At 42.1% G+C, this 10,066-nt stretch overlaps 1 protein-coding gene across 1 annotated transcript; it reads right to left on the minus strand.

The window, feature by feature from the left end:
* Positions 1–334: 334 nt before the first annotated feature.
* LOC135556479 (perilipin-3-like) lies at positions 335–9,799 on the minus strand. The gene is made up of 8 exons (XM_064989715.1): positions 9,685–9,799; positions 3,726–3,820; positions 3,248–3,443; positions 3,065–3,144; positions 2,094–2,445; positions 1,510–1,862; positions 1,170–1,385; positions 335–986 (listed from the first exon to the last, which is right to left on the minus strand). Exons 2-8 carry the CDS (start codon positions 3,795–3,797, stop codon positions 855–857), a joined length of 1,401 nt encoding a protein of 466 aa, XP_064845787.1. The 5' UTR covers positions 3,798–3,820; positions 9,685–9,799; the 3' UTR covers positions 335–854.
* Positions 9,800–10,066: the final 267 nt, after the last annotated feature.

The raw sequence follows: 10,066 nt of genomic DNA on the forward strand, positions 1-10,066 counted from the left end.
CTAAGCAACAATTCATTATTTTCTCACATGCATAATATCCCCATTTAATTTGCCAAATACAATACCATTGTAGAAACGTGGTGATATAATTATATTTAAAAAATGATTCTTATGAGTACTGTGACATTGTACATACAGGTTATTGGAAAACATGTTTGTGTGTTAATTGGAAAAATAAAAGAACAGCAAAGTACTTAGAATTGGTTATGTTGTATCCAGTCTAAATATTCACTAGGCAGTATAAACTAGCAATGAGCGAAAGATGCAGGTGAATGAAATCCTGTATTATATAAAAACATGAAATAGCAAATATAATGGACTACAAGCCCAGGAGGAGAGTCAACAATACTTTATTGACCATATTAGCAATCAAGAACAACAGCAAGAGACCCTTCAGGTGCATACACATACAGAGGAGAGCACAGAAATATCACACAATTTGTCATGACCCCTTTTTGTACATTTTTAAGGATTAAAGATCAGTCACACGTGGGGTTTATACAGCATTTCGTAGAGTTGTTACAGAAAAACAAAATTAGTTGGTTTTAAATGGTTCCTTAACATTCACAGATTGGAGTGTGATTTACAGCACAAATATGGCCATTTTAGTGGTCATCCCCTTCTGGAGAATATACAAAACAGTATTGTGATTTCCATATGTATGTACCATGTTATTATCAGCATAGTTTATACTCACAAGTGTGTGCAGTAAGTGCATCATTTACTGCACTGTACAAAAGAATGAACACACCATGCCAGCGACATGTTAATCTAAGGCCTCGGTCACTGAAAGCAGATGAAGTGCAAGCCTTTTTGAAGTAATCTACTCCAACCTGTCGGTCCTCAAACCAAGCCTAGGTCTGAGGGCCTTTATCCACAGCCTGCCTGTCCTCCTCAGTGAGCTGGGGTGCAAAGGGTCCCACCAGCCAGTTGAGAGGAGTGTTATTGAGCAGATACTCCATTACGCCATCTAGAGAATGTCGCACCTGCAAAAATGTGTCAATCAACATAAATAATCTCAGAGTGAATCATAATTATCTGTTATGATGATGTACATGCAATGTGTTGGTTGAAATATTAAAACTATGAATAAATAAATGAGAAACCAGCAGCTGGTGTATTCATAATGAATACATACAGGAAAAACAGAGCAACAGAGTTTGGTATACCTGTGTTAGATGATAACGGGTCTGCTCCAGGAGGTGGGGTGTGAGGGTGCTAGCATTGCCCAGGGAGGAGTGCAGTTCTTCAGCTGCTTTCTGTGCATTTGCCAGCTGGTTCTGGACCGCACTGGGCAGGCCCTGGGCGCTGGACACCACACCAGAGCAGGCAGACCGCAACTGACCACTGAGACCACGCACCATCGAGAGGGTTCGCCACTCCAACTGCAACACAAACAATGGCATTTACAGTTAGATGTGGTTACCGAGACAGTGTTTATAAAGTTCCCCAAGTACATTCATTCCCATGACTACTTTGTCAAAACAAAACTAATTTGAGACTCCCTACCGCAGTCTGGTCTTTGGGACCATCCACCTTCCCACCATCTACTTGTCCATCTTTAGGCTGTTTCTCCTGCCACTCCTTCCAGCGCTGCAGCAGCTGCTCTGGTGCCCCTCCCAGCTGGTGGTTCGCAGCAGCCAGGGTGGAGCGGGCATTCTCCAGCAGGTCCAAGGTGCTGGTGATCTGGGTTATGGTGGCATATGTGGTGTCTCTGGCGTACCGGGCTCTCACCAGGGACTGCTCCAGGGCCCGCTCCTGCACCTTGGAGGATAGCTTGCCCAGACGGATAAAGTAGCTGGGGCTAGAGCCCACCACTGGTGCAGTAGCCACCTCACCTGTTGCAGGCTCGGCCAAAGCAGCTGAACAGGAAAAAAAATGAAGATGATCTAGAATGGATAATTCAGTTTGAGATCAAAGCTATTGATTTTAATGCCACCCTGTCTACATACACATATCTACACATAAATTAAATGATCACACAATCTTGCAGCTCTAGACCTGACTCAGCAGCACCCACACCAGGGATTGGTTGAAATCCATTTCAGTACAGTCCATTCAGTGGTTACTAGTTAATTCTCATTCATACTGACCCAGCTCTCTGTCGCTGAGAGGCAAGATCTGGTCCACCAAGTTCTCAGAGTGGCTGAGGGCCAGGCCCACCCCATTGCTGACCATATGGCCCACACCGGTCCCCATGAATGAGCTGAACCATCCACTGGCTGCTGCTTGGGTCATCTCCACACCCCCAAACACTGCAGCCATCATAGCCCCAGTCATGGTCTCCTTGGCCCCAGCCATGGTTTCCTTGGCCCCAGTCACAGCCCCAGTTATTGACTCCTTTGCCCCCAATACAGCCCCAGTCATGGTGTCCTTGGCTCCAGCCATGGCCTCTTTTGCCCCGCTAACAGACTGGTACATCATGCCCACTGTGTCTGAAACCAGCTGTGGGAAAGAAAATATACAGCTCATTAAAAAGCTGTTATAAATATATGAGGTATTATACATCTGCAGGAGCAACGGTGACAACCATGGGAAGCCTCAAACATGGCCAGCCTAGACAACATCTGGAAACAACGCGAGCACACTCTGAAAAAAAACAACCTGGACCTCACATGTCGTCTGAACGCCTTTTACTGCAAATGCCTCCGCCGCATGCTGGGCATCACATGATGAGACCACATCCCGAACTACAATACGGCGAAAGACGGACCAACCCTGTTTCCTCCCTAATCAGTGCCTCCTGACTCGGACTGTTTGATGACTTGGCCTGATCAAACCCACCTCTAGAGCCCACCCTCATCCTCAAGGAGCCATCCCCAACTGGACACGCCCAAGAGGATGACCTACTCAACCTGAGACAAAAAAAATACATCAACCTGGGACCTGACCCAGAATAGGACAGCGTGGGGATCCATATGTTGAGGCGCTATGCTCCAAGCAAAGATTAGTGAGTGAGGGATGAGATAAAGGAGTTTACCTGTCTTTTCTTGGGGACTTTAGTCAAATTGGATGCATGAGGAAGCGTTGTTGACTAGTCAATATTAGATTTGGAAAGTCTGACCTTGTCAGCTGGCTGCTGGAGGATTTGTAGTTTTTCCACCTTGTCTAGTCCCATCATGGCATATTGATTCACCACAGAAACTGTAACAAATTATGAATCAATTCCTAACAAAAAGTGATCCACTAAAATAAAATACTTTAAAAAAATGATGTCTGTCTGTGGTCACTATGCATCAGAACTCACTCTGTGGCTCCAGTCTGTCCAGGAGTGGCTTGGAGCCGGTGGTGGCGGCTGCCCCCAGGGTGCGCACCCCGCTCTCGGCAGCATCCATGACCCCCTTCAGAAGGGGAACGCTGTCCTTAGTGCTGCTGTAGGCGTTGGACACTACACCACAAGCAGAGCTCACCAGGGGGATGCTACCTACACGGGACACAACACTCTGGGAACAAAACACACAATGCTTATAATTTAGCAAGGTTTAAGAGAGAAGAAACAGCCATTGTGTTGCCAATTTCATATTTTGTTTGCTTTGTACTGATAACTCTGCACACTGAGTTTTTGTGTGTGCATATTACAATTGAGGAGTGCATATTTCCAATTAATCAGTGCCTATTCTCTGTGAAATATTGAGTGCTGGTTTCAAAGTTATCCGTGTACCAGACCCTTCATGAGAGCTGTGTGTTATAGAGTAAACTACTGTCCCAGTGATGGTGCTCCTCACCTGCTGGTCTCCATCAGCTGGCTGGGCTATGGCTGCTGCACTGGGCTCATCAGACTTCTCGCTGTCTGCCATTGTGCAGGATGTTTCTTTAATTTCTGACATGAAATGACAGTTTATGAGAGAACATTTACTTGCTTCAGAAGACAGAAATGTATTATCCAGCTAAACGGCAGCGATGGGATTTATTTTGCTGTCCCCCCCATCCATCTGTTAGAGGACAACCCAGGCATGTTTGCTTCATTTGTCAAACAACAGGATACAGTCAAGATTGAAATGGATAGGGCAGAATTGAAGAATTATTCACATCACTGGATAGAAGTTGAACTGAGCAAGGATGACTGAAGTCATGTGGTTTTCAATTTTGTCTCCCACAGCCAAAATATTAAAATCATTCTGATGGAGGTAGATACAGTAATTGCTTATATTACAAACAAACAGTATAGCTCCTCTGCTACAGGTCTAACTGGGCCATCTCACTGCAGACCAAAGTAATGTAGGCCTTCATTGGGATGTTTGCTGTTATAATAAAGATGTGGCAGTTTGATCATGTGCTTTTTATATTTTACCTGAACAATTTTGGCAAACATTTTTATTTGATGACCTCACAATTGAACATGAAAATCCTGCAGAACTTTGTTCATGTCATGGTGATTCTGAATGTGATTGTTATTCAATTGGATGACAACTTTTGAACATAGCAACTTTGGTAGAATGTTTGGGCCAAGAATGTGCCAAAGTTGATCCTGAATTCAGTTTTGGTGGCATCAAATTTAAGGCCATTTGAGACCAAGCTCTCTATACAAAAATTTGCTTTTTACATTATTTATTTAAAATTCAGGAAGTTGATCAGTCTGTACCATTGATGGAACAGGTAAATCTTTCTGCAAGACCAACTATTTTCATCTATAGTGGTAAGAACATTTTATTCCTCTGCAGAGGACAGGGCTACAGCTTATTTTTGTGTACTGCTCAATATTCCATGTCCAAAAAGGCATAGATGTAGGATCTCAATTTGGTCACTTTGTTGCTGAGAATTCTTCTGCACGGCAAATGCAAACTTGTAGTCTATTCAAGGTTTAAAAAGGCTTCTAAAATTTGTAATTTCCACTTTAAAAATGTCAGACTTAATTTGCCCCAGGGTTGTAATATGAGTCCGGTCTCAAGACCACATATTGAGCATATCGGTCTGTAATATCTTACAGAGTAAAAAAAAACAATTATCAGCTTCCATTCAGTCAGCGGATAAAACCAATTCTCCAGGCCAAATATATACACTCCTTTCTTGAAACAATATTGTATCGCCTATTGAAACCTGGGATTCCTACTTCACTCGTAACATTACTGTCCTTAACTTTTGTTGAAAAATATCCTCAAACTTTGAATTTAATTGACTTGTTGGTAGGGAAGAGTGGGGGAAATTGTTGGAAATTTGCACGCTCACTATTAGTAAGGGGAGACACGGGGAAATTGTAGCAGTATTTATATCTGCTATAGACATGTTCATGCAGTGTCGAGCCTATTGGGCCATCAGTGTGTGACAGGCTTGTGATGCTGAAAGGACAGCATGCATAATACCAGCGCACTCATGTAGGAGTGCACTTTTTGTAAAGCACAAAGGGCCAGTGGTGGAGTAGAGGCTATACACAGGTATACACATTTTGTTTTTCAGTGGGCATTGCCTATACTCACTTCTCAATCCCTACTGTTTGCGTATCAAATTAGTGTAGTGGAGGTATACAACTTATTATTTATTAAGGATCCCCTTCCTGGTTTCCAGCAACACCAAGGCAGTTATATACACAATTTAAATATGATGTTACATTTCATAACACCATCAGGCCACTACTCCACTATCACATATTTACAATACAACATCCACGTGTGTGTAGTGATGGATTCTGGGTTCTAACTCCTAAACTTGAAATGGGGTTAATTATCAGGTATTCTATTGAAATATTGAGTACTGTGGTTTAGAGGGTCTACACCAGAAGTGAATGGTTATCTGTAGGAGGAAGGTATATGGTGAGTGCAATTAAGCTTGGAATGTACTGAGTGTTGGGAAAACGATCATACGTGGCAGGCATTGATAAGGGGAGAGAGTCATGGATTAGTGATGGGGTGAAGGTCACGTTAAGAGAGAAGGAAAGGGTTATTGCCCGGATCACTTTGTATCTTTATTGCTAGGCAGGAAACTACGTTTAGCGAGAAGGAGGAGACGCCACCCAAAGTGGGGTACATATACCACCACTATAGTAAACACGTTTTTTGTCGATTCAGCGGTTCGATCCTTTGGGAAGAATAAACTTGGTCTATGCTTTCATAGCTTTCACCGAAAACTGTCAAAGACTCTCTCTGCTACCACACGGCAAGCGATATCGGAGCACCAAGTCTAGGTCCAAAAGACTCCTTAACAGCTTCTACCTCCAAGCCATAAGACTGCTGAACAATCAAATGTCCACCTTGACTATTTACATTGACCCCCCCATACTACACTGCTGCAACTCGCTGTTTATTATCTAAGCATTACCCCTACCTACATGTAAAATTACCTCAACTTACCTGTACCTCCACACATTGACTCGGTACAGATACCCCCTGTATATAGCCTCTATTTTTATTTTAGTGTTACTTTAGTTTATTTAGTAAATATTTTCTTAACTCTATTTCTTGAACTGCATTGTTGGTTAAGGGCTTGTAAGTAAACATTTAACGTAAGGTCTACACTACACCTGTTGTATTCAGCAGACGTGACAAATAACATTTGATTTGATTGATTTGACATAAGTTATTTTCAAACGAGATGGCTAACAGGAAGCCTGCTGCAATAAAAAAAAAACAGTTCCACTAACCAGATGATGATAATTTGAAACTTAACTTCTAGTTGAAAGTTATTCTTGAAAAAGGACAAGCTAACAAATTAGCAACAACATTTACTTCGATAATACCTGCTGCAGCCTCTGCAAACTAGCCTACAACAAACGCTAGCTAGCTGGACCGTGGGAAAACTACTGCTTGCTATTGCACAGTGGCCTGTTTGCCCTCGGAGAATGCAGAAGTTCCCATGGGTTTTTGTAAAAGTGGTCCCAGTTAAACGAAGTCAATGTGATTGGTTGACACCCCTAATATAGTTGAATGGCAGATGCCCTCAATCAAGCATCTGATGGCCGAGCCAATGGCTGACTTAGCTAGCTAGCTAGATTTATCTGCCTGGAGACGTCAAAGAAAATTCCTGATTTAATATTTCTCTCTTCAGTGTTAACCCTTTCCTTTCTAACAAAAATTGAAGAGATTAAAATCAAAATATCTTTGGGAAAAAAAACATTTTATAGCTCCTTAACCTTTCTCTGAAAGTGTAGAAGTCCCTCATTGTTCCCCACTGTGTTTGGGTTAGTAATCATTTGTAGAGTGGCTCTTCAGCATGCATTTTTTTCATCATTCTGAATGTCTAAAGAATCCATATGTTCTTTTGAATTATGAACACAGAAATACTGGACATTTTGAACTCTTATTATAGTGGCGATTTGACCAAATTACATTCATAGTCTTGAATTGGCATTTTTCTGGCCTCGGTCTTGACTTGGTCTCGGACCCCCTCTGGTCTTGACTCGGTCTCACTTTAGGTGGTCTCAAACACAACACTGATTTTCCCTAATGAAAGATGTATCAACACCTACAAAAAAAATGGCCATTAATTATAATCCACATAATTTAAACTTCCTGTTGCGGCAGCATTATTTTTCTGCTGTAGCAAACTTGCTCAAATTAAGATCCTACATCTGTATGGTGATCTGCTGTTGTTTTGCCTTGTCTTTACTTTGGGTTATGGAATGTCAGAAGTCATTGATATGTGATTGAGATGGAACTTATATACAGAGTAGAGGTCGACCGATTAATCAGAATGGCCGATTAAAGGGGGGCGATTTCAAGTTCTCATAACAAATCGGTAATCTGCATTTTTGAGCACCGATTATGGCCGATTACATTGCACTCCACAAGGAGACTGCATGGCAGGCTGACTACCTGTTATGCGAGCGCAGCAAGGAGCCAAGGTAAGGTGCTAGCTAGAATTAAACGTATCTTATAAAAAAAACATCAATCTTAACATAATCACTAATTAACTACACATGGTTGATGATATTACTAGTGTAACTAGCTTGTCCTGCATTGCATATAATCAATGCAGTGCCTGTTAATTTATCATTGAATCACAGCCTGCTTCAAAAAACGGGTGATTTAACAAGCATATTCGCGAAAAAAGCATTGTTGCTCCTGACCAGGCCTCACCACCACAGCAGTCCAAGAACAGCCCTGTACTGTGCCCACTCCAGGCCATTTCTGCCACAGCTGAAGGAGGAAGTTGGGCACCCCCTGGGCTCATCCCCTTAGCAGGCCCCTCTCCTGCTGTTCTCCCCTTCCCTTATGGTCCATGGCAGGCACCTGTCTTCAGTCACCCAGCCGAGCGCTACAACTAGAAGGAGTACTGGGAAAGGTGCATGCAGTACTACCAGCAGCTGTCTGATCAGGAGAGGTGGAACCAGGTCTGCTACTACATGGACCTGATGCGCAGAGCAGAGTTTGCCCATATGAGAGAGTTCTACATACGCATACTGATGCAGCTGAGGAAGAGGAAGGCCCAGTCTGGACCAGACCATGCTGAGGGTGTGGACAGGGCAGCTGAGTCTCCTACCAACAGGCAGCTTATAAAAACCACTGGAGAGGCTTACTGCCATTTTATGAATGGTGGAGCTGGCCAAAAACATGGGCCTCCTGCCTGCCTCAGACTCCGAGGCATCCAAAACATGCTCTGATTGAACTGACTAGACTCCCATTGAACTGATTTCACATTTAACTGTGTTTCTTATATTCATAATACTTGGTCAGTATTAATACCTATATTAAGCATCTAAACCGCAATGAGTATTTTTGTGTCACTGTGTGTATAAGCATACTCTTCTCTCATTCTTAGTGAAGGTAACATGAATGGAGAGAGGAGACTAGCTTGGTATGATTATACAGCTCAGTGCTCCTGGGTCAAGGTCACAACTGAAGCTATAAACTACAGGACAAACATAGGTGGAAATACAGACTAAAAAAAATGTAGGAATAGTTATTTAGAACTGAAATGATCCACAGTGAGATATTCACTTACACTGGGACACCACTGGAGCAAAGTCTGTCTCTCATATCAGATAACAAGAAACAGATAAAGAGAAATATAATACTAGAGCAATATATTTTAATAACTGCTTTGCATCTAACAATACCAAACAGTTGGAGGGGGGGAATTGACATTATTTTGCATTGAAGGTCTACACCTTCGCACAACCACATCCTGGTGAGTGTTCAATCTACTATCAAAAAGCACTCCCTGTGACCCCTGCAGCTAGTAGAGCAGGCCTAAATGGCAAGCACGTTAGTATGCAAGCAGTGGAAGACTGACTGATTGTATGAAGATAGACTTGGGCCCCAGCCATTGCACATACACATACATATATAAATATATAAAAGGTCCCAGGCATAGAAGTGAATGGTCCTAGCAGCCTACAACATTACGATTCCAGATCTAGACACACCATATACAGTTATGCCAAGTGAAAGTATGAAAAATACTATTTTACCAAGAGGAAAATAATAAGAGGTCTGCATTGAGTGGCCATTTGAACATTTGCTGTTGTTTTGAAAGACGGTTCAGCTGAACTTTCCCCCACAAGAGGAATTTTCCTCGTACTGTAATAATAGTAACAGCGTCTTTGGGAGATAATTATTGAGTCATGTAACTTGATAAACTTCTATTGAAATAGGCATCTAAACAGACACTTAGGCAGACATCTAATATTACAGTAGAGTTTGTAGTAAGCAAGCTAGTAGTCACGAAACGTGGCGATGTCTTCAAATTACTACAATTGTCATGCTTTTTAAAATACGTTTGTCGCTATAGGTTGTACTTGTATTTACTGACCTCACTGATCGTATGCTCCTGTCCTCCTTTTATCTGGCTGCGAAATTAAGCCGAACTAGCTGTGTTCCGACCAAGCCCTCTTGACAGCACAATTGCACCACATGATGGTTTAGCAAAGGCAGGGTTGTCCAATTGTTCACGAAAGTTAACCAATCACAGTAAACTGAAACCAAACTAGCTACAGTAGCCAATGAATGTTGTTTGCTTATATGAATGAATCAATGTAGGCTAACAATTATATCAATAGTTGTGCCTGTATGATGATGGTAATATATTTTTGGATATCCACAGCCATTTGTCTATAATGTCTGTGAATGTATATTTATGTAAGTTGTGTTCATGTCATAATTGATGAGACTGTTTTAGCCTATTCCAATAATAA

Source organism: Oncorhynchus masou, chromosome 15 (assembly GCF_036934945.1).
Source record: "Oncorhynchus masou masou isolate Uvic2021 chromosome 15, UVic_Omas_1.1, whole genome shotgun sequence".
Classification (NCBI taxonomy): domain Eukaryota; kingdom Metazoa; phylum Chordata; class Actinopteri; order Salmoniformes; family Salmonidae; genus Oncorhynchus; species Oncorhynchus masou.

Bases quoted from the DNA above. Each gene is read 5' to 3' on its own strand.
- LOC135556479 (XM_064989715.1), bottom strand. From the start codon at position 3,797: ATGGCAGACAGCGAGAAGTCTGATGAGCCCAGTGCAGCAGCCATAGCC. The intron at 3,444-3,725 runs GTGAGGAGCACC...TTTTGTTCCCAG, and splicing joins CAGCTGATGGAGACCAGCAG to AGTGTTGTGTCCCGTGTAGG. The intron at 987-1,169 runs GTATACCAAACT...ACATTTTTGCAG, and splicing joins CCCGTTATCATCTAACACAG to GTGCGACATTCTCTAGATGG.